Raw genomic sequence first — 23814 nt, 5'->3', positions numbered from 1 at the left:
ATCTGGTGTTAGAGAGCTAAGTGGCTTTCTCTGTAGCACTGGATAATGTATTATATTTTCCTGTCTCTTAACAGCATTAATTCACCAACTGCCAATCTTTATTGATAATCTATATACATAACAGTTCTCTCTCTCTCTCTCTCTCTAACCCTTTCTCTCTGTTAACTGCTGTGCTTCTCGTAAATGGCATTTAAAGCACCCACTGCTTCCAGCAAGTAGGTTACTCAAAACCCTACATTAAAATAGCCCATGATCCATTATGTTCAGCATAGTCATGGATCTGCAAATATCTACATGATGCATACTTCTTGCGCTTGCCGTTTGTGGCGTCAAGAGCTCACTCACTGTTTACATGTATGTGAGTTATACGAAGCAAAGATCAATGAAAGTTGAAGTGTAACCGCCTGTTCATTGATTGCCAAACTTTAAGAGAGCACAGTTTTGCTTTTGACCATTTGTGGTTTTCTCTCAATTTAGGACTGAGTAGTAGTTTTTCAGGTATGTTCAATTTTCTTGCACTATTGTACATAACACTGCAAATTATAGTTTGAGTATATAATGTGGTTTAAATTAAAATGCTGCACATGTGTAACCTTTGAAAATGTGTGTACAGCATGTAATCTGAATAAGTAAATAAGGTTCAAAATTGCCTCAAGCGATGTTTACTGAATGTTCCATGGTTCAATGTGCATTGTGTTGAGTGAGAGTTGAACTATTATTGTTAATATCTTTGCTGTACAAGCAAAGATATTGGTACCCATCTGTTTATACAGAGAATGGCATTTGCTTTAAGTTAGACCAATATGGTTAAAACAGTATCTGCTGATGTTTAATGTTGAATTTAGTCTATGGAAAACAATGCTTCACAGAGTAATAGATTGCAGTACCAAGTCTTTTATGGTGACAAATTCCTAAATGAATAAGAAGAGATGGTAATCAGTTAACTTTAAAACTTTACACCCAACTTCACTTAAATTTGTCAGAATAACCTATCTAATGTAAGTGCAAGTCTGGCTGTGTCTAATACACCATACTTCTGCCAATAAATTACTGAGCCTGAAATAAAATTTATGCATTTGCTGCTCATATAATCTGCTTCAATTTAAAATGTGTGATTTCAGACTGGCTTTTAGGACATGGATTTAAGATTACTTGTAATCCTTTTCCTCTGTTACTGCCAACAAGGCTGGACGGTAAAACAAGACCAACATTCAGTTTTTTACATTTACTATTCAACCCCTGTTCTATGTTAAATCAAAAAGGATGGTCTTGCACTTTTACAGGAAGATGTCATTTCAGAGGATGAAAATGTCTCTGTGATTCCTTTCATGTCCCCGATGGCAACCAGCAGTCCCCCAATAGTAAGAAGTTCATTCATTGATAAAATCTTGCATATCACCTAATCTGATTCAGGAGACTTCAATCAATGTGTTTCCGACAGGATGTAGTAAGCTCCAGAGTGTCCCACACAGAAGAATTTACTCCAGATGGCTTTGTTACCTCTAGCTCCACTGCTGAAAATGCCGAGAGCTCCTCAGAGGAAGACTTGGATGAGTTGTGTGGTCCTTTGAATTCTAAAGAACTTCGTCAGGCCATAGGGAATGGGATTATGAAATTTGGTCTGGAGCTGTTGGAGAACCTGAAGGCAGATGCAAAACAATCTAATATTATTATCTCCCCGCTCAGTGTGTCCTTAGCTCTCTCTCAGTTGGCTCTGGGTATGTTTTTGACATGCAATGCTTGACTAAATGATACCAATTTAATGCAATTAACTCACTTTCAAACAACTAATGAAATCATATATTTGCTTTGTTTTGGCTAAATTTAGTCTCACTTTAGCATGATTTATCACATCAGTAGCATGTTTAGAAAAAACAAAATAAAGTGGTTGGGGGCACGATGGCTTAGTCGTTAGCATGTTTGCCTCGCACCTCTATGATTGTGGGGTTTGAATCCCACGTCTGCCCTGTGTGCGCAGAGCTTGCATGCTCTCCCCATGTTTAAGGGGTTTTCTACGGGTACTCTGGTTTCCCTTCCCAGTCCAAAGACATATGTTGTAGGCTGATTGGCATTCCCAAATTGTCCGTGGTGTGTGAATGTTTGTGCGATTGTGCCCTGCCATGGGTTGGCACCCCATCCAGGGTGTCCCCCGGCCTTGTGCCCTGAGTTCCCTTGGATAGGCTCCAAGCTCCCCTGTGACACTGTGTGAGGATAAATGGTATGGAAAATGGCTGGATGGTAAAGTGGTGGCCCACTACAAGCCGCTATTACAGGTTTAATGTGCCTTGGCATAGATTCTACAATTCTCTGAAACTGGAAAGAGAGGTTGGATAATTATGAAGGCCATAATATATGATTTACATCATTTTCATACTCGTCAAACCATTCGGTGAACCTGTTGATACAGGCATTGTCATCCTGGAAGACACCACTCCCATCAGAATAGAAACGCTTTATCATAGGATATAGGTCAGGGTAACTTTCTATTAATTTGCAGTGACTTCTGTGGGAATAAATGAACCAAACCATGCCAGGAAATTGCCCCCTATAACATAACAGAGCTACTGTTTGTTTGTTTGTTTTTTTACTTAATTTGTCACCATTTTGTGTATTCAGTAGCTTCACTTTTTTCTTTTGTAAACTTGCCATGAATGAGTGGGACAACCATTTAGAGAATGTTAATAGTGTGATGTATGTATGGTTATCAGGAGCGAGGAATGACACAGAAGAGCTCCTCCTTCAACGCTTACATGTTGATACAGTGCCATGCTACCACAAAGCACTGAAAAGCCTTCTCCACCATGTCCGCAAAAATGCCCTGCAAATTGCCAGCCGCATCTACCTTGCTGATGGTGAGTGAGGAAAAAAACATACCCCAATGATATTCGCTGCAGACATAAGGAAAGATTATGCATTGTGTCAATGTCATTGATGTGTACCTGATGTAGAAGAGGTTCTTAATCCTGACATTAGTCTCTATAAAAGATGAAAATATGATAAATCTATACATATTTTCTTTCTAAAGGATTTAAGCCAAACCAGGAGTTTATTGAGGAGTCTCTCAAAATATATGATTCAAAGCCTGCGGCCTTGACTGATTTGGAGGAGATCAATGAGTGGGTAGAGAAATCCACAAATGGTCATGTCACAGACTTCCTGTCTAGTCTCCCTCCTAACCTTATCATGATGCTTATCAATGCTGTGCACTACAAAGGTAATACAATAACAGCTGTTCTGTAATATTGAATCATCCTACATGGTCAGTAGTTTAGAATTATAACACACTGCTCCCTAGTGGGCCCTGGTTGCATCTTTACAAACTCTGCAAACATGGAAAATGTTATCTGGTCTCGATGAGACCAAATTTGAGCTTTTTGGCGAAAATTTTTAGCAAACTCTAGTTACATACATTACATTATTGGTTTGGGAAATGTATATAATTTATTTGTGCATGCAACTCCTCTAAATGTTTGATTTTAGTGGTGGCAATTCATAATATTATTTTAGCCTCTAGTAGGCATATAATTCTCTAACTGTATAGTTGGACATTTCTACACTTTTAAGATGAAAAAAAAAAACTAAGCTTTTTGGTGGTCATTTATCAGTTCTATTTAGGGCTCATTTACAATGAACTGAATTTAGAATTTTGTACTGTTTGTTAAGAAGAAAATAATTGCTGCTCCAACATGTTAACTTCAGGCTATACAGTCAAACCTTAGGTAGGAAGAATATACCTACCATGTGGATGCTAGTAGTGAGAGTGATTAGTTTAGCTCCCAGCCTTGGCCGTGGTGCTTTATATCAGTGATGCTGTGTGTCTTTTTTTTTTTTTTTTTTTTGGAAAGTAATACTGGCTCTGTATTAAAAAAGGGAACTTCATGACAGCTGGAAATGAAATAGTATTCCAAAAAATATATTCATTAGTTATTTTTTGTGTACATCTGTAGCAATTAATTAAACTGTTCCCTTACACTGGGATAATTATATTTCTGCTTGTGCATTCAATAGAATTTTTTTTATGATGAATCTTGATTGAAAACTCGCCATAAACAGTATATTGGGATTCTTTTATTAAATTTACATAAGCCTCTTAAGTTTGTGCCATTATATGTCTTTAAAATTAACCACAGGCAATTGGTAACCATAGGTTTAAAAAAAGAATAAATACTTTAAATGTTTTTAAAAAATAAATAATTACTTATGTTTAAGTATTATTGGTATACGCATCAAATAAATTACCTTTCATTAGGTGGTGTTAGGAAATGGGGTCATTTAAGATTTGAAGAGTTAAGAGTTTGAAGGTATAGAGATTAAACTTATTATTTTTTATGTATTATTAATAACAATTTATTAACGGTTTATCAGCCCTAACTAAATTTAGGTGTACTATCTAACGCAATAATATATCAATATAAATACTTTTTTTCAGGAGAGTGGCTCCGGCGCTTTGACCCTCACTTTACCTCCAGTGAACCTTTTTATGTTGATGAAAAACATATAGTCAATGTTGACATGATGCTTGGGCCAAAATACCCACTCAGCCTTTTCAACCATAATGAACTCGATGCGCAGGTAACTTTGTATACACGGGACAGAAAATCAATAATATCATGTACATTTTTGTGTCTTTGTTTCATAATGTTGCATAACTGTATTTTGTTCATTTCACGGACATTGCTCTAATGTACACTTTTTCTTTTGGTCCTTACTATTTGGCAGATTGCTCGTTTCCCATTCAAAGGGAATGTGAGCCTGATAATCGTAATGCCAACAATAGGATCAGTTGACATTTCAGCCATTGCAGCCAAACTGAATATCTCAGATCTATATAATCACCTCCCACGAGAGAGAAGTATGCAGGTTAAGCTCCCCAAATTCAAATTGGATTTTACTCAGGAACTTGAAGAGGTCCTGACAAACATGGGTAAGACAGAACTCTAATTTAGTTCATGTACAGCACAAGGCATTGTTTTTAAATGTAGGTTAATTCCACTCACTATGAAAATGAATGGAATCAAATATCAAACTATGACAAATATCAACTCCTTTATGATATTTTAATAATAATTCAGTGAATAATAAAAATATGCTTTTTTTCAGGTCTAGGGGAGCTGTTCTCAAGTCCTAATCTGGGTGGTATCTCAGCGGGACCCCTGCTGGTCTCCAGTGTACAGCACAAGTCCAGCATTGAGATCAATGAGGAGGGTGCAGAGGCTGCGGCTGCAACCAGTGTAGCAATCAGCCGCTCCAATCCCTCTTTTACAGTCAACCAGCCTTTTTTCTTGGCCCTTATAGAAGATTCCACTAAAACGCCACTTTTTCTTGGGATTATTTCAAACCCTAACCCTAGCGGAACTGCTGTAACAGTAGGTTCAAGCCTTTTAGAAAAAGGAGAGTTTCCTAGTACAAAGCATTTTGACAAGCCACCCAAGTAAGGCTGCTTATTTATGTCTTTAGCACTGGCCTGCTTCCAAATAGCAAATTAAGATCTGCAACAAAACTAGGCTCAGTTATAATATGTTTAATGGGCATGTTACAAATATGGCAATGACATATATTGGGATTTTTAAAAGTTTCTTTTTACCCTATATATAAATGACCTTTCAGCTCTGGGTGAAGATTACATTAACAGCACTCAACTCTGTTTTATTGCTGTTGTAAAAGCATGTGTTTGATGATTAAATAAATGTATTTTTAAAAATGAAGTCCCTTTGTACTATATATTTCTATTATTGTCAATGTCATACTCTCATGCGGAGACTATTAAAGTCCTTCGTTATACTTGTCACTAAATATGATTGTGAAGAACTTTGAGGTCGGGCAAGGAGAAGGAAGGCGGAGGCAGGCTTGACACAACTCATCTCTTTATTTTGCTCCTTTTTATCTTTATCCGCTTCTCAGCGTTCTTTTACTTTCTTTTTTCAACACATTCATGTCGTATTGGTGGCTCTCTCCCTCTTATCCTCGCCTTGTCGCAGTGCAACAGAGAACGTTCACAGGTGAATTCCCCACAGGTGTGTATTCCTTACCCCTCACCTTCCTGGGGCTCCTCCACCCCTCACCCCACCATTTGGGTACTCGGTGTATTTTGTTGCTTTTAAAATAGAATGTGCATAAATGAAAAACCTCGCGTTCCCTCTCCCTCTGCATTTTGTTTTTGTTGGGGAGAGAGGGAGCTTAGCCTGCCTTTTATCTAGATGTCAGTGCAGATCAGTGTTGCCAACTTAGCGACTTTCCAGACCCCCTTAGCAGGTTTTTTTTTTTTTTTTTTTTTTTTTTTTTTTTTTTTTTACAAAAAAAAGCACCAAGCGACTTTTGGGACAAACTTAGCAACTTTTCAAATATCGCCAGTACTGTCCTGCAAGCACGAGGTCTTGCTTTCCCGCTGCACTCGCACCTCTCTCTGCATCTGCTCTGTTCAGTGAGAGGCTGAGGCCGGAGATTTAACAATGTCACGGATGACGAGCTGCGTTCAGAAACATTTTTGATCATTCATGCTCCATAACTGTCCGTTATATCGTTTTCTAAAAGTACAAAAAAACAAAAGCAAAAATATCTCTCCATCTATCAAAAACAGGTTATAGATTAAGTTGCATATATATATATATATATATATATATATATATATATATATATATATATATATATATATATATATATATAATGTTTTAAATAGAACAGTTAATCAGTGTACTTGGTCTCCTGAAATATGGGGGGGGGGGGGGGGGGGGGACCTCTGATCTAAATGATATGAAAACCTGAAAGCTAAAATAAATTATGAAAAGAATGAGTAATATATAATAGTACCTCTGTACAAAAAGATAAGCTGACTTTGTTTATATTAGAAGATAATATGAAAAGTGGTATTGAATTGAGTGATTCTTCATGCCACTCAAAGTGTGTAAAAACATTACTTTTCAGCAGTTTTAAATATAGTTAGTTATTTCCAACTTAATTTAATTACCATGAGAAATAATCATGAGCTTTATTTGCAGGCATTCTTATATATTGACTTAGGGACACACATCGTTGGAATTTTTCCCAATTCCCAACAGACTTGATGCAACTCATGAAGGGCTTGATAATCAGCTGGCCAAGATGTGTCAGCGGTAGCGCAAATTTTCCAATCTGGAGGGCTGTGGCTGGCAGGATATGAGTGACCATTCCCTTCTAGCACAGCTCAGCTTGACCCTCCATCCCTCACGACTCTTCTCTGTACTGGCAGTGTGGTAGTGGAATGAATTTGTCCTGTCTGTCTTCAAGCAAAAAATGAAGACCTACCTCTTCATGAAGCATTCAAATTAGCATGAATTTATTTAAAAATAAATAAATAAATAAATAAATAAATAAATAAAAACAAGGCAAATCCCTTGACTTATGCGTTTTTGTCTTGTCGTTATTGTTGTCTTGCGATACTAATTTCTATAAAAAAGGGTTCAAGCTTGATGGTATTCTTATATCCTGTCCTATTACTAGCATGAGGATGAGCATAAGGATATGATTTTGATGGAGACTGTAATGTCCTTCTGTAAGTTGTTCTGGATAAGAGCAACCTTTAAATGCTGTAATTATAAATGTATTGAAAATGGGTGACCAGACTAGGTTCCATATACGTTCAGGCAGTTCTCCTAGCCAAATACACTCTCTATTGATTTAAAATGCCCTGGGTCTGCAAGGCTGTTTGCTCATGCTAAAGTCAATCAGTCTAGAGTAAACTGGAACTCGATTGGGGCATTGGCACTCTATATGATGAACTTCGTATACTTTCTGCCTTCATCTGAAGAGTGAGCTTCAGGGCTGTATTTTGATTACCTTAGATAGTTCATTGGTGGACTGGGTCTTCCACCTCCCAAAAACATGAAAGTAAGTTGGTTGCCTATGCTAGATTGCCCCATGTGGGTTCCTCTGGGTTTTTGATTTCCTCCCATCTCAGAAAAACATGAAGGTATCTATGTAATGAGTACATAGTTACAGGTTTATGAGTATTTGTATATTCATGCCCAACCCAGTATGCATGTTATTGGGATTTTATTCAATCTTTATACAACCCATGGCAAAAGTTATGGAAATACCACACTTGGAAGATGTTCACCCAGCTTTTTTTTTTTTTTTTTTTTTACTTCGTAACAAATAAACAAATCATAGATATGACACAAAACAATTTTTGTTTAAAAGCTGAACATTCTCGCTTCATAAAACATACTTCAAACAAATTAAATGAAATTTTAAATGCTGGAGGCATTTTCTGGTCATAAAATAATAATAAGTTTCAGGCATGATCTCTGTGTCTCAATTATGAAGGTCTCTAGTTTGGGTCACGATGTACCGGAACCAAATTGTTTTGTGTTCTTGGTATATGTTGTTTTGAACATTCCTAAAGAGGTGGCCTTTCATCCTCACTTGCTTTCTCTTGGTTCTTCTTCTTCTTCTCTTATCTGATAGACTAGACATCAGATCGAACCTACGTAACAGATGTGTTAATTTGATCTGTGACTTGTTCCAATTGACATTTATCATTCTTTATCAATATTTCTGTGTGTAGCCTATATCTAATATGCTTTCTGTATCATTAAACTAAGAAGCTTTCAATTAATTTTGGTGTCAGTGTGACTTCTTCCCGAACTCGGACGAGAGGAAACCAGCCAGTGCAGGGTCCAAATTCTGGTTCTGACTGGTATCGGACAGAGAACTTAACATATAACCTATTAAAATATTATATACTACCTATAGTTTTATGCTGGAAGCATTTTCTGAGAAGACAAATTATCACTACCAAAATATGCTTCTGTAGTTTTCTGCTGGAAGCATTTTCTGTGAAGGTCACGGTAATAAAAGTAGACAAAATAAAACAAAATAGCTTCTTTGCAGTATTGTTTTGTGAAGACGGATAAATGCGCGTTACGGTATGTCAGACTGACAAGGTAGGAAGAACTGTTAAAACACAAACACACACACGAGCGAGAGAGGGAATGCGTATTATAAGTATTATACGAACATTATAACCTCAGTCTCGCGGATTTAAAAAATAATCCCTGGGGTGTTTTGCCGGATTTAGTCAGTTACACGTTTGAACACGTGGGTTTATTTACGTGACATCTGACGCAGTCGCCATAATATCTGGGTGATTTTATGCTAAATGAAACCAGGAAACCGCATGTGTGTTAAATGCCATTTTCTTTCTTTCTTTCTTTCTTTCTTTCTTTTTTGCTTGTATTTATACAATACCAATATTTTGGATTGAAAAGAAAACGCACACGCTGTGGTCAGTGACACGGGTTTACGCATTTCCGGTAGTGACACAACTGACAGGAAGTAGCACCAAGCTTCGCGCGTTTTGAGTGAAAGTTGGCGCCACGAGTTTTAGCACAACAAAACGCTCTTCTGTTGCGGAAGACGCTGTGAATTAACAATAACACGAGATTCATTTTGAACCAGGAATATTTTTGAGAAGTCATGGCTGTTGAATTGTCAGAGGGCGCAATCGAGGTACGTCACAGAGTGCATGAGATGTAAATAAATACAAAAATATATGACGAGTTGTCGGTATAGGCCCGGAATCATGGCTGTCCTCTGTTATAAAACATAGTTAGGTAAACTGTAGCGTGTGTAATGATTAAACCAGTCATTAGGATATAGATAGTAATCGTTGAGGCGCTGTAATGCTGCTAATGAGTTGTTGTTTACTAAAGATGCTGCCAGTTTTGGCGAACTTGCCCATAGCTAGCATATAGGTAAGTCTATAAAAGCCTCTGTAAAAGCATAAAAATTCAGAAAATGATTTGGAAACTGTATGATTATTCTGTTGTCAAAGCAAAGTTGTCCTTTATCTTTAGACTTTGGCTTATTTTCTGCACATAACGTTTTATCCCTGTTCATGATGCACTTTAAATGACCTTTGAAAATTTCCTGCTTAGAAATTTGGACAAACCTAGCTTTAAGATTTTTATTTTTATTTTTTTAAAAGCAGTTATAAGCAATGCTATCAGTTCACATGTACACCACCCAGAGTCATTTCTGCAATTAAACGGGCCAAGGAGCACATGATTTCACATGACTAGGAATAGAGGATTTGACTGACATGGAAGATGACCAATCACAGACTTTTTCCTGCACTCTGTTGAAACCATTATCTCATTTACTCACCAGTAACTGATGAATACCGAGCTCTTTAATACCTCTTTGAAAGCGTCTGTGAAGTGTGAACACAAGAAAGTGCAGAGAGCCAATCGGGTTGTAACCTAAACGACCTGAAGATTGTTACCAGAAAAGTGTACAAAGCATATTAAAGATGATTTGGTAACTGTGCCTGGATGTTCGAGACATGGAACAATCATGATCAAATAATAACATGATGGAGATTCAGTTATCATATAATTGTCATGGTTGCTTACAAACTGCATTTTATTTTATGATCTGGATTAGATTCTAATAGGTTTAATTAATATGGCATAAATTGCAAGCTAGCCACAGATGATAATTTTTGATTAAAAGATATTTAAAAAAAATATTGACTCAAAACAAAGCATTAGGTGCAGCATTTCAAAAGGAAAGTGACATGCATATTATGGTTTTGTATAAGCTTCAGTGGCCATCGGTAGTTTCAGCTGGCTGACTTCCTTAGAAATCGATTCCTTTGGTGATTAAGCCTGTGATGCTTATCTCTTGATTTTAGTTACGTTTTCATTTGTTCTTATGTTTCAGGCCCTGATCAAAGGTAATGAGGTTACAAACCCAGTTCTTCAGTTGATTGTAAGTATCTCTTATCGCTACTGTTTTATTGATTTGGCTCATATATATATATATATATATATATATATATATATATATATATATATATATATATATATATATGTGGTGGATTTTGGGAGTTTCCATAAAACATTATAAAAACACAAGAAACAAAACACAGCTTTAAAAATGATGTGATTCATCCACTAAAATATATCGTAACGCATGTTATAATTTTCAGTAACATGATTATGTTTTCATTCAGTATGAATTTTAAAAATCATCGGTTTATTAACTGGTTATCGGCACGTTCTACCCAACTTAGTTAGTAGTATCGGTAAAATCCACTATTGGTCGACCTCTAACACAGATCCCTTTGCTATATGCAATAATCAAAATTCGTTCCCGATAAACCAACCTTTCATTTATTAATTTTTATGAAAGTTTTCTTATGCTTCCTCCATTAAATGGTTTTCGTGTTCAACTGTGCTTCCATCCGAGATTCTTGTTAGTGTGATATCTCAAAAATGAGTGAATGTTTTGTAGGATTTATATAGAGAGATCCTTGTAACCAGTAAATGAACTGACTAGATTTTGGAATTAATAATGATAGAAAAAAGGATCAAGGTCAAATGTCAAAAATGTTTTGTTCAATTTTATCCTTCCTGTTTTAAGTATATTTAAGTAAGGATATTTTTGGCATGCAAGTGATTAAAAAGGAGGACCAGACGTTTTGGCATAGCCGTCAAAGCAGTTGTCGTTTTCTTGTTTTTGTCAGTGATTTAATAGCAGCTACAGTACAGTACACTCGTGTGCCAATCTGAGTACACCAGCTGGCACATATGATCACTGCTTAAACAGCCAGCGTGCATATCCAGGTCGTTACTATGGAGATATAAACAAATGCCATGGTGCGAGGTAGCTGCAAAAAAAAAAAAGTGTATTTTTTCATATTTGTTTGAATGCAAACCAACATTTTTTTTCATAATGTTACTGTTGGACTTTTTGTAGAACAATACAATACTCAGTATGTCATTTGTTATTTACGTTTATATTCTTGTTGAAACATGTCAGTAATAAATATAACAGGATAGTAAGAACTGAACTGTCACTTCATTTATCCAAGTTCTTCCACAACGAAAATGGGTCCCACTCCAGCCGGAGTTGGACATTTATTTAAGACTCTTCATTCCAGCCACGTCCCGGGTGTGACATCCGTGAAAGTTTAAGTTCTTCACTGATCCTTATTTACACTGAAATATGCCATTTTATAGTGGGAGGGGGGGGGGGGGGGGGGGGGGCTCAATACATTTTTCAGAGTATATTTTGGTTGCGTCTGTGAATGAATATAAATGTTACTGTGTGAAATAGACATCATTTAATATCGATCATAGGCCCCTGAATCGATCGAATCGAAAGTGTATCGTGGCAGTCATTGAGGTATCAGCAACTATCAATTCGCTGGGCAAAAGAATTGATGTTACATGGTATCGTCATGAAACTTGGGATTTACATCCCTAGTGACTGTAAAGATTAAGCAAGTGAGGTCTGAGTATGCAGGGAGTAGATACATTTATGGTTTTGTCCTGTTTAAGGACTGATTTTTACAACATTTGTGTATTTGCAAGCACATCCAGGCATCAGGCATGGATTGCCTCATACTCTAACTGTCCACTTTATTAGGAACACATGTACACCTGCACATTCATGCTGTTTTCTAATTAGCCAATCACGTGGCAGCAGCACAATGCAAAAAAATAAATAAAATCATGCAGATAGAGGTCAAGAGCTTTAGTTTTGTTCACATCAAACATCAGAATGGGGATAAGGTGTGATCTCTGTGACTTTAACTGTGGCATGGATGCTGATCTCCTGGGATTGTCACGCACACAACAGTCTCTAGAGATTACAAGTGAGTGACAGTTCTGTGGGTGGAAACGCCCTGGTTCATAAGAGAGGTCAGAGGAAAATGGCCAGATTGGTTTGAGTTGTCAGGGCTGCTATAATATCTCAAATTATCATTCTTTGCAACCATGGTGAGCAGAGAGGCATCTCAGCATGCACACAACCTCGAACCTTGGATCGAGTTGGATGGTCCACAACAGCAGAAGACCACATTTGTTTCCACTCCTGTTATGTTTTTTTGCATGCTGTGATGCTTTTCTGTTCACCATGTTTGCAAAGAGTGATTTACCATATCCTTCCTGGCAGCTCAAACAATCTGGCCCTTTTCTTCTAATCTCTCATATTAACAAGGCGTGTTTAAATTGAGTGGAAAGTTTCAATAAACAGCCAATATTACATATTATTGTGCATACTTAAATAATAGTAAGATAATATAAAATTAAGTGCTGTGCTTAAGCAGTCCTCAGATTTATTTATTTTTTTCACCAGTAACATAGACACCAGAACCGTCCCTTGACCCGTATCTACATTATTTTGTGCCTTGCACTTCTGCCACATGATTTGCTGATTAGATAACTGCATAAACTATGCAGGTCTACAGGTGTTCCTCATAAAGCGCATGGTGAGTGTAGGTGTCTGCCTTTATACTTGTAGATGACATGAGCATGCATATAACGGCAAGTGTCATATCAGCCAAACTAGAATTTATAGAAAAGCAAAAAAGTCCAGTTACTGAGAAACTGTAAATCAGCCCTCTTGGTTGTTATGAATGCACAGAATGTATATCAGAGGTTTTAAATCTGCAGGCTTCTCAGATATATTATGCTAAATCGCAGCAATTTTTGTTATCTGTAGAATATCCGAAAGCTTGATTCGGGCAACGGACCAGTTCGCTTTCGCCTCATGATGAGCGATGGCCTTCACACCATGTCCTGTAAGTTTTACTCTTATAACTTTTGTTTTTCTCTCGCTCTCTCACTGATGTTTGTTTCTTTGATATTGGTTTGAATTGAGGCATTTATATTTTGACATCAGTTCTTACAATGTTGTTCAAAGTGTTTAGTTCAGGTTTGAGACAGGAGTTTTGGTTATATGCTATAATAAATATGGTGCCTCATTGTTGCTGTCTGTAATAACTAAAGAGGCATTTCTCTGTATGTATATTACTCCCGAGTAGTAAGACCGAATTGCAGCAGAGGAACACGTTTATTTGCACAGATGCGCTGAGATTAACGCATCAGGAGACAGGCATGCTGCTGTGGAGGGACTCTGTTTAACATGATCAAAGAGCAGGAAAAGAAGGGGGAAAGCATCATGAAAAAACACCCTTTCCTGTAATTAATTTAGTCAGTTGTAAAAGTGTTAATGGAATGCAAACTCATGCATAAGTTACAGAGCAGTTTCATTACCCATTAAGAAGCACAGCTGTGCTGCATCTTAATTACCTTCTCTGGCAGACACAGGCTGTAGATGTGAGCTGAGACTGGTGCCAGTTTTTATTATTTTTTTTACTGAGCAATGGACGTGTAGCTGTTTAATCTTGCCTGTTTTGCTTGTTTGATTTGTTTGTGTGCAGCCTTCATGCTTGCCACGCCGCTGAACTCCCTGGCTGAACAAAACCTTGTAGCTCCCAACTGTGTGTGCTTGCTGAAGAAAAGTGTGACCAACGTTCTCAAGGATGGACGGTCAGGGCATATTTCACTTTGAGACTCTTGATTTATGTCTGTCTTACTCGTGACCTTAAGCAGCTATTAACATAAAGAATGTGCAGTCTTCCTAGGTTAAGGGTATTCAACTAAAATTTGTTAAACTAAAGCAGGCTTTACACTGTACGATGTTTGGCTGGATTTTTTTCCGTCGTTGCTAATTTGTTAAAAGTGCTCTGTGGTGATTAGTCGAGCTCTGCGGTCTTGCAGGGCATAATGTGCCAGTTTACACAGCTTACAGCAAGGTCAGGAAAAAAATAATAATTAAAATCTCAGTGTGACCACTGCTATGACACTCTTCTAAAAGCCACCAACAGGAAGCCGGTATAGGATTATGTGAATCTCATGTGACAGCTACAAACACAGTAGTGGTGAAATGTGAATGAAACTTACAAATGGACAGAAAAAAATCTCCTTTTTACCTCTCACACACTTTTGAACATATCTGTTTGTGACTCCATTTTCTGCACGATCCTGGATCACACTAACTGATGAAGCAAGCAGATTGTAGTCATTTTGAACATGGAGAACATTATCACAGTCTAATCAGAGATGGACAATATAGACTTAAAACTATATCACAATTTTTCATGTCTTTCTTTCTGTAACGATGTAAATAGTAAATAAATATAAACGGACAATATGACAATAGTAACATTCAACACTATCTTTTTGGCCACAAGTCAACATCAACACAAACATTGATCCAAAAAAGCTCAACTTAATCCTGACCATCATCAAATACTTAACTAGGGCTGGGTGATATGACACAAATGTCATATCACAATACTTGAGGACATTTCTATGATCATGATGTATATAATTTGGCTAACAAACTGTCTGCGAAACAGTTGTAAAATAAACAAAGAAAACTATTTGACGATACTTTTCTTTAATACTTACAAAGACAAAGTGGATTACGCTTTTAAAAAAGTCAAATCCGTGTAACCCATTCAGTACCATTTAATCAGTACCAATTAAGTAATTATTAAAAATGTGAAAAATACATCTACTAACGATATCTCAGAAAAGTGTATTGTGTAATCATTTCTAACTATATCAATATATTGCTCAGCCCTATATTAAACTATATCAATTAAGTAGGCTAAAAATTAGAATATGAATTTTATTCAATTAAAATTCCAGTGAAAAAATGCAAACACCAATACTCACAGGATTCATAATCTTCCATAAACCTCCATAAACCTCCACCTTCATAATCCACCATAATCCTCCAGATTCATAAACCTCCACCTTGCTTGTTCTTGTTCTACAAGTGAGATAAGAAGATGAACGCTGCGGCACATAAACACGTCATCAACTATATCGTCAATATTATGGGATGAAGCATTCTTATCATGGGGAGGAATTGTACCAGTATGTCATGGATGATACGATATGGGACAGCCCTAAATGTTTAAATAGGCTCCTGACTGCAAGATGTTTGAGAACTCCTACTCTAGGACGGGAGACATTGACTGAAGAGCTGCAGTCCAGATACAGACCTAGTAAAACATTTCAGTGGATCGAACTAAGTACTGTAGCAGAACTGATCGATGAAAGAAAAAGACTGGCCGTACTGCAGCAACTCTGGTTGTTTTTCCAACGTTAACCATCTGTGCTTCAGTAGCAGATTCTCTGTCGTAGCCAATCACGTGCATCTACATAAACTATTTATTTGAAGGCAGCTCGGTGAGAGAGGGTAGTTTTCATAAAGACATAAACAGAGTGTGCAGTTATTTATAGCCATGATATGATCATTAATGCTTTTGCTTAAGCATTAAAATGGAACTGTTACCACTCTTCAGTGATGTACAGCAACAGATTTACACTTTGTAATTCCAGCAGTCTGTTAAGATTATTACTTGTCACGCTGTACAGGTTGCTTCCAGTAAAAAATTTTCGCCAAATTCTATGTTACTGGTGAAAAAAATAATAAATCTGAGGACTGCTTAAGCACAGATTAATTTTATATTATCTGACTATTATTTAAGTATGCACAATAATATGTAATATTGGCTGTTTATTGAAACTTTCCACTCAATTTAAATCAGATTTGTTCTGCCATTGCATTCAAATTGATATTTATAACCCTGCTTGTTTATTTATTTACTGAGGTTTAGATTAAACCAATTCTGTTCAAGTTAAATAGATTAGTATCTGTAATTTTGTGGGTTGCGATTTCCATTTCTGTAACAAGAATTTTAAAAATCACTGACAGTGCTACGAGGACTCAACTTCAGAATCATGGTCCTAGAGTATGAATGATCTGTAACTAAGAAATGTTGTTTATGCAGTAGATTTATGAGGATGTAATTGTCTCAGTGGGTGTTCTGAATATCTGTTGTTTGTTTGTGTGCCATAGCACAGTGGTTATTATCCTGGACTTGGAGGTGATTAAACCTGCGGATCAGATGGCAGGGAAAATAGGAGACCCAACTCCTTATGTTGAGGGTGAGTTCACACTAAACTGGGAAACCAGGAAAGTTGTTTGGCTGCTTGGGTTATGTTACTGATTGATAAACACCACTTCAGTTCATTCAGTGGTGGACAAATCATAAATTCATTAGATAGCATTCTGGGCAAGGGAAATATGAAATGAAGAAAGAATGTTCTGTCCACAGTCAAGCATGGTGGTGGCTCGGTGATGCTCTGGGGCTGCTTTGCATCCCTGGCACTGGAAACCTGCAGTCTGTGGGTGGCAAGATGGATTCATTGAAGCATCAGGACAAATCATAAATTCATTAGATAGCATACTGGGCAAGGGAAATATGAAATGTGGTATCCAGTCCTATGTTATGCCTGCGTGGAAGTCAACTAATGTAATTGAACTGAAAGGTATTATATTCTACATTTATGCAGCCGAAGTCTTTATGCTCTCCTGATGATGTCTCTGGAAATGAAGCATGATGTTTGTGCCCTTGACATAATGGCAAGAAGTCTTTGGAACACATTTCACTTAGCAGCTGTGTTGTTTTGCCATGTGAAGGTGTTATTTAAGTCTGACTAGTGTCTTTATTTTCGCTCGTGTGGTGATTTTTATATACCTGTTTTTGTACTGCGCTGTACTGTATTCACCACATCCTTTAATATTTTTGATTATGGAGAAATGGCCTATCTATCATCTATTCAAGGTAATGTGCCTAGTTAGAAATTATTCCTACCAACAGGTAGACCGCATCCTCACTATCGCATCAGGTGGCAGTAATCAGGGAAGAATAACATGAATTTATATATATATTATATATATATATATTTTATATATATATATATATTATAATAGTAATATTCTTTCTTTCTTTCTCTGTTTGTTGGGCAAGTGAAGTAAAAAAAAACAATGGTAGCCGTTATATTAACAGCTTACTGAACTTGCTTGTTCCGAGGGCAACTGTGAACGAAAAACTAGTGGTCCACACAAGTAATCTGCTTGTCCTGAGTGCCCAGGCTACCAGTTTGTTCACTTCTGTGATTCATTTTGGATGCCTGTAGAGAAAACTGCATCATGCCTTCTAATTGAAAACACCACTGAACCATGTATTGCTTTTAAGTTGGTTTTGTGCACTTTGTTGCTCCAGGTCAGTCCAAGGCTCCACAGAGTGTACCTGCTCTTCCCCCTGCTCCTTCTGCTTCTTCTGCACGTCCACTGCAGCCAAAAAATGGAGGTAATTGTCTGTATTTTAATCACGCAGTACAATTATTTACATTTGTTTCATCAACACAGTTTGTTTTAACCATTTTGTCTTTTAGTAAGTGTGCTGCATTGACGTTTTGCATGCATAATTATTTTGAAAATAAGTGTATAATGTAGTTTGTGCATTTTGCTGTGCATTCTCACACACGGTCAGCAGGTGGCAGGATTTGTGTGCACAATTTAGTGACAGATACTCTCCTGTAATGGCTTCCATCATCTTGTGTTACTTGTGTTAAACACTTTAAAATATATATATATATAATATATATAATATATATATATATATATATATATATATATATATATATATTATTTTATGCACATGACTTTTGAAGAGGTGTAATAGAAGTAGGGGATATATTCCTGTGAGCTTAGTAAAGTGTTCTTGCAAAAACATTGTCAAAATTTACAGACTTTCAGCTGTTTGCAATGAACAAATCAAACACAAGCAATTGAAATAGTTCAACACAGTGAATGCTTCAAGTGTTTTCCCCAAATTCAACTGAAAATGCAACTTGTAATGATTTCTCCAGTTTTAAAATTATTCAACCCCTGAATAGAATCCCTCACAACAGCACAAATATGCAAAACAGGTGTTGTCTCAAGCACATCTGATCAGAGCTTCATTAGTGGCACCAAGTGTGCTTGAGCTGGAAAACATGAAATACCTGAATTGGCTAGGGGCTGAAAATTTATGAAATACCTGAACTGGGAAGGAAAAGGAAGCCATCAACTGCTGCAACCAGATATCTGATAAGGCAGGTTGTGAAAAACCCTCGAGTGACTGCAAAAGACCTGCAGCAAGATTTGGTGGCAACAGGCACTGAGGATTCAGTGAGCACAGTAAGTCACATACTAAACGCAGAAGGTTTACATGCCAGAACTCCAAGGCGTACACCACTGCTGACCCAAAAGCACAAGAAAAGTCGGCTCAAAATCATAGAAATAAGCTATAGAAGTTTTGGGATTCTGTTCTGTGGAGTGATGAAACAAAACTGGAACTTTTCTGCGATGGATCAGCGGTATGTCTGGAGGAAGAGGAATGAAGAAAAAACACTCTGTCCACAGTCAAGCATGGTGGTGGCTCAGTAATGCTCTGGGGCTGCTTTGAATCCTCTGGCACTGGAAACTTGCAGTGTTTGGAAGGCAAGATGGATTCACTGAAGTATCAGGAAATCCTAGGAGAAAACATCAATATGTCTGTGAGGAAGCTGAAGCTTGGGTGTCATTGGACCTTCCAACAGGACAGTGATCCCAAGCATACCTCAAATTCCACTGTGGTTTGATGCAGAAGTCGTCCTGGCAGACTCTACAGGGCCATCAGTCACCTGACTTGAACCCTATAGAAAACCTCTGGTGGGATTTGAATAAGGCGGTTGCAGCACGCAAACCCAAGAATAATACAGAACTGGAGGCCATTGCTCATGACGAATGAGCTGGGATACCTCAGGAATGCTGCCAGAAGCTCTGCATCTTGTTTGTAGCAGGTCATAACAGCAAAAGGATGCTATACTAAGTACTAAATATGCTTGCCATGAAGGGGTTGAATAATTTTGAAACTGGAGAGGTCATTCTAAGTTGCATTTTCACTTGAATTTGGGGAAATCACTTGAAGCATTCGTTGTGTTGAACTATTTCAATTACTTTTGTTTGTTTTGTTCATTGCACACAACTGAATTTTCTGTACATTTGACAAACCTGATTTGCAATGTGGGTTGAATAATTTTGATTGTGTATATAATTTTAACCAAGCTCATGGTGTATTAATGAAATATTTGTTACACCATCAAATTATTTATACATCCTTTAATGTGTATATGGCAAGTATTAAGCAAAATTTTCCAGAACATTTGAGTCAGTACTTGAAATGGATTTTTTGTGCAATGATCAATTCACAGAGACTGAATTTTGGGACAAAAATGTTTTGCATAAATAAGTTTATATTCAGACGGTCATGGTGGCATTTCTAAAAAATTTTAGGAGCTCAGCACAGTACTGGATACTTAATTAACTTTGGCTGTCTCATCCAGGTTTAACATTTGTGCATGCTTCAGTGACTTCTCTTTTACTCTGTTCTCATTAGGCGGCATGAATAGAGGCTCCAGTCGTGATTTTGGGAAGAAGCCCTTGACTGCTCCCAGCACACCAGGAGGCACTTCAAAAGTAGTGCCTATTGCCAGCCTTAATCCCTACCAGTCAAAGTTAGTATGAGCGTCTCTGTTTAGATTTCCCTGTCTTGCTGTCAGGCTTTTGTGTGTGTGCGTGACATCACTGTGTGGTGCTATTTATGAACTGAGATGTGTTCCCTAGATGGACCATTAGAGCACGAGTCACTAACAAGAGCTCCATTCGTACCTGGAGCAACTCTCGAGGGGATGGAAAGCTCTTTTCCATGGAGATTGTTGACGAAAGTGTAAGAATCTAACGTTTTCAATTGGTTCCGAAGTAGAGTCAGTCCAATGAGTGTGTTAACCCTGGACTTTTCATTGATTGTGCTGTTTATAGGGAGAAATTAGAGTGACTGGGTTTAATCAGGAGGTGGACAAATTCTACTCCCTGATCGAACAGGGGAAGGCAAGTAGTGTTGTGTTTTTTGTTTTGATTTTTGTCCGTTTTCTGATTAGCAGCTTAGTGCTAAAGTGTCAACTGAATGTTTGAGTAATGGTACATAAGATGGTAGAACAGGTTTCCCCCAATTAGTAGCATTTAATTTCCTAATATGTCTTAAGTCTAGATCTTTATTAATAGACACAAATACTTTTTCTTATCTGTTCATTACCTTTACTGGCCCTCTGGCTGACCAAATGAGACATATCTGGCACTATTTTCCAAAATTCAAACCTCAAAGATCAAATCGAATAACTTTGGAGACAATCAGATGTCCTGCTTAAACTTTCAGATCTTTTTATACTCCATGGCAGGTGTACTACATCTCTAAGGGCACTCTGAAGATCGCCAACAAACAGTTCACATCTCTTAAGAACGACTATGAGATGACTCTGAATGGCGACTCGTCCATCATCCCCTGTGACGATGCCCACGATGTACCTATGGTACAGTGTGACTTTGTCTCCATTGCTGATTTGGATGCTCGGGACAAGGACGCCATTGTGGGTGAGTGTCCCAGTTATGTGATAGACGTCGTTAATAACAGACATTTTTGATAATTAGCATCGGTAGAGCAGATAGGGCGAGCCTGTACCTCCTCGAGATTGATGCATAACTGGCCCAGGAGGCTGTGGTAATTATAACAGTGGTGATGAATTCAGGATTAATAATAGTGATGACAGTAATAGCCTGTGGCTCAATTTGACTTTCAAACCCTTTTGATGGGGGGGCAGAAGGGGGAAGACTCTGTCACCGGTAAAATAAGAAGGTAATAAGCACAGTGGTAATTATGGTAATGGAAGCAGTAGCGAGGTAAGGTGCAGAATGCGCGTGTTTCTGGCAGGTTTTGAGATGGGTGTCTGTGGTTATTTGTGAAATATGCTTAATAGTGCTCAAATGAGTCATAACGGTATTAGATAAGAGGATTAAGATGGCGGCTGAGTGGAGTGAGTGTGGGAGCTTGCATAATGAAACTGACGTGTTATTGGATTACACACAAAATGAGTGAGTCTGTCCAATGTAATGTTGGTATGAACAGGTTTGCAGCAAAGGTGTTTCAAATATATATAAAGTATTACTCAGGCAATATGTAGAAAGCATTTCATTACAAGCACCATCAGCCAGCCTGGAATAATAAACTAGTATGAAGCACATCCACGTAATCTGGTTTTGTTGTTTTAATCTTTAGATGTGATCGGTGTGTGTAAGAGTGTGGAGGATGTGACCCGTATTACAACTAAGAACAGTCGTGAGGTTTCCAAGAGGAACATCCAGCTGATGGACATGTCTGGCAAACTGATCCAAGTCACCATGTGGGGAAATGAGGTAAGCCTTGCACATCCAGGAGGAAGAAATGCAGAGGCAGGGTTCTATTTGTGCTCTTCTGGAAATATAATGTAATTAGATGTTTGTTTGCATTATATAAAAATTTGCATAAGACCCTTCCAGGGCTGCACAATTAATCATACTTTTATCATCACGCTGTAAGCTTCCGCAACGTACACAGTAGGAGGCTACAATAAACAAACCACTTAAGACTTGATTGACCACTCATGTTTTAAGTATGTTCTCACCCTTTTATTAATTATCATAGCATATAATTTATTATTATTGCAAGAGAATATATTTACTTGAGCAGGAATAAAAATGAAAGACAGAAATGTACTTTTGCCATGTTGCATTCGGCTCTGCTGTTCCGTGACATTTCTTTCTGTGCCTCAGTCTCAAATGGCATACTGTACATGGACGATGTATGGGCGACAGGGTTGTGCAGCAGTTTGTAGATTTTGTGATGAAATACCTTTTTATATTAAGTCTAAATATTTAAGTCTAAATATTTAATATATAAAATTTTAATAGGAACACCTGTACACCTGTACTCATTTACGCAGTTATCCAATCAGCCAATCATGTGGCAACAACACAATTCATATAATCCTGCAGATACAGGTCAAGAGCTTCAGTTAATGTACACATCAAACATCACAATGAAGAACGTGTGATCACTGTGACATTGATCGAGTGAGTGACAGTTCTGTAGGTGGAAATGCCTTGTTGATGAGTGAGGTCAGAGGAAAATGGCCAGATTGGTTCAAGCTACCTGGAGGGATGTAGTGACTCAAACGATCACTCGTTACAACCGTGGTGAGCAGAAAAGCATCTCGGCATGCACAAAACATTGAACCTTGAGGTGGATGACAACATTGGGTTGTCATGTCAGCCAAGAATAAGAATCTGAGGCTATCATGGACACAGACAGAAATTAGCTGGTCTTTTTCCAGTTGAGGATTTGGAGCTTGTGACCTGTATCTGCAAACGTTTATGCCTTGTACTGCCGCCACAGTGTTCCTTTTAAATTGGATGGTGAGTGTTTTTGTATATATATATATATATATATATATATATATATATATATATATATATATATATATATATATATATATATTATATTATATTTGTTGCCACAAAATTGATTTATCTTTAGGTTATTTTTGTTTAGAAGTGAAGTTTTGGTGCTGTTACAATCTGTGGCCCTAAAAATAGCAACACACAATATGTTCAGCTTAATTTCTTGCATCTCATTGTTGCAGTATTCGTGTACATGGCATGAAATGCATCATTGAACTGGATAGTAAAAATGAAAAGATAAGAGACTGATCCAGCGTTTCAGCCTAATATCAATATTTCATATTGGATTTGGGCACCCTGGTACACACTGAGCATTTTTATTGAACAGCTGTGTGGTTGTCTAAGAGGGCAGTTATGTAACAGATTTCTCCTTAAAAGCACACACCGCACAATATTGTTACTATTTTACCATCTGAACAGTGACGTTGTACATGTCTGTTACATTTGGCTCCAGACCTCAGTCCACCAGATCTCCATGACTTTTATGGATTATGCATTCATGTTCCTCATATCATGTTTCCTAATGACGGCTAAGCATTTTGTCTAAGAGATGGTGCATGTAGAGATCTTGTTATGCGTGCTGCCTCTGTGCATACAATCGATGCACTGTGGTTAGCAGACTATTTCATTCTGAAATGCAGTACATGACATGCTATGAAGCACTTTTGGTCTTGTAGAATAACAATTAACTAATAGAGTAGCTAATATCCTATGTCGAAACCATTTTCTAAGTCGTTGCTCGGCTGGTTGTGAAAGACATTAGAGTGT

General features: G+C 37.5%; 2 protein-coding genes across 3 annotated transcripts in view; both read left to right on the top strand.

Moving 5' to 3' along the window:
• Positions 1–15: 15 nt before the first annotated feature.
• On the top strand, positions 16–5705 carry serpinf2b (serpin peptidase inhibitor, clade F (alpha-2 antiplasmin, pigment epithelium derived factor), member 2b). Of its 2 annotated transcripts, none has more exons than XM_017490953.3 (9): positions 16–498; positions 1122–1193; positions 1263–1361; positions 1442–1718; positions 2709–2852; positions 3026–3214; positions 4430–4572; positions 4720–4924; positions 5101–5705. In XM_017490953.3, exons 2-9 carry the CDS (start codon positions 1137–1139, stop codon positions 5433–5435), a joined length of 1449 nt encoding a protein of 482 aa, XP_017346442.1. In that variant the 5' UTR covers positions 16–498; positions 1122–1136; the 3' UTR covers positions 5436–5705. The 2 variants fall into 2 exon arrangements, with proteins under 2 accessions (XP_017346442.1, XP_017346443.1); XM_017490954.3 differs by having other exon boundaries at positions 35–498; positions 1284–1361.
• A 3576-nt stretch (positions 5706–9281) lies between these two features.
• The window catches only part of rpa1 (replication protein A1), a 39178-nt gene continuing 24645 nt past the window's right edge, over positions 9282–23814 (top strand). Inside the window, exons 1-11 of the mRNA XM_017491051.3 lie at positions 9282–9486; positions 10702–10749; positions 13489–13567; positions 14210–14318; positions 16705–16793; positions 17915–18001; positions 20114–20231; positions 20341–20443; positions 20536–20604; positions 20952–21144; positions 21827–21963. Coding sequence (XP_017346540.1) covers positions 9454–9486; positions 10702–10749; positions 13489–13567; positions 14210–14318; positions 16705–16793; positions 17915–18001; positions 20114–20231; positions 20341–20443; positions 20536–20604; positions 20952–21144; positions 21827–21963 — 1065 coding nt within the window. The 5' untranslated portion in view covers positions 9282–9453. The remainder of the gene's footprint in view (positions 9487–10701; positions 10750–13488; positions 13568–14209; positions 14319–16704; positions 16794–17914; positions 18002–20113; positions 20232–20340; positions 20444–20535; positions 20605–20951; positions 21145–21826; positions 21964–23814) is intronic.

The sequence above is a fragment of the Ictalurus punctatus genome, chromosome 17 (assembly GCF_001660625.3).
Source record: "Ictalurus punctatus breed USDA103 chromosome 17, Coco_2.0, whole genome shotgun sequence".
Classification (NCBI taxonomy): Eukaryota; Metazoa; Chordata; class Actinopteri; order Siluriformes; family Ictaluridae; genus Ictalurus; species Ictalurus punctatus.
This window is presented reverse-complemented; position numbering and strand designations above follow the sequence as displayed.

Coding starts and splice junctions, on each gene's coding strand:
- serpinf2b (XM_017490953.3), top strand. CDS start 1,137: ATGGATTTAAGATTACTTGTAATCCTTTTCCTCTGTTACTGCCAACAA. Junction 1,194..1,262: donor ACTGCCAACAAGGCTGGACG/GTAAAACAAGAC, acceptor TAAATCAAAAAG/GATGGTCTTGCACTTTTACA. Junction 2,853..3,025: donor CCGCATCTACCTTGCTGATG/GTGAGTGAGGAA, acceptor TTCTTTCTAAAG/GATTTAAGCCAAACCAGGAG.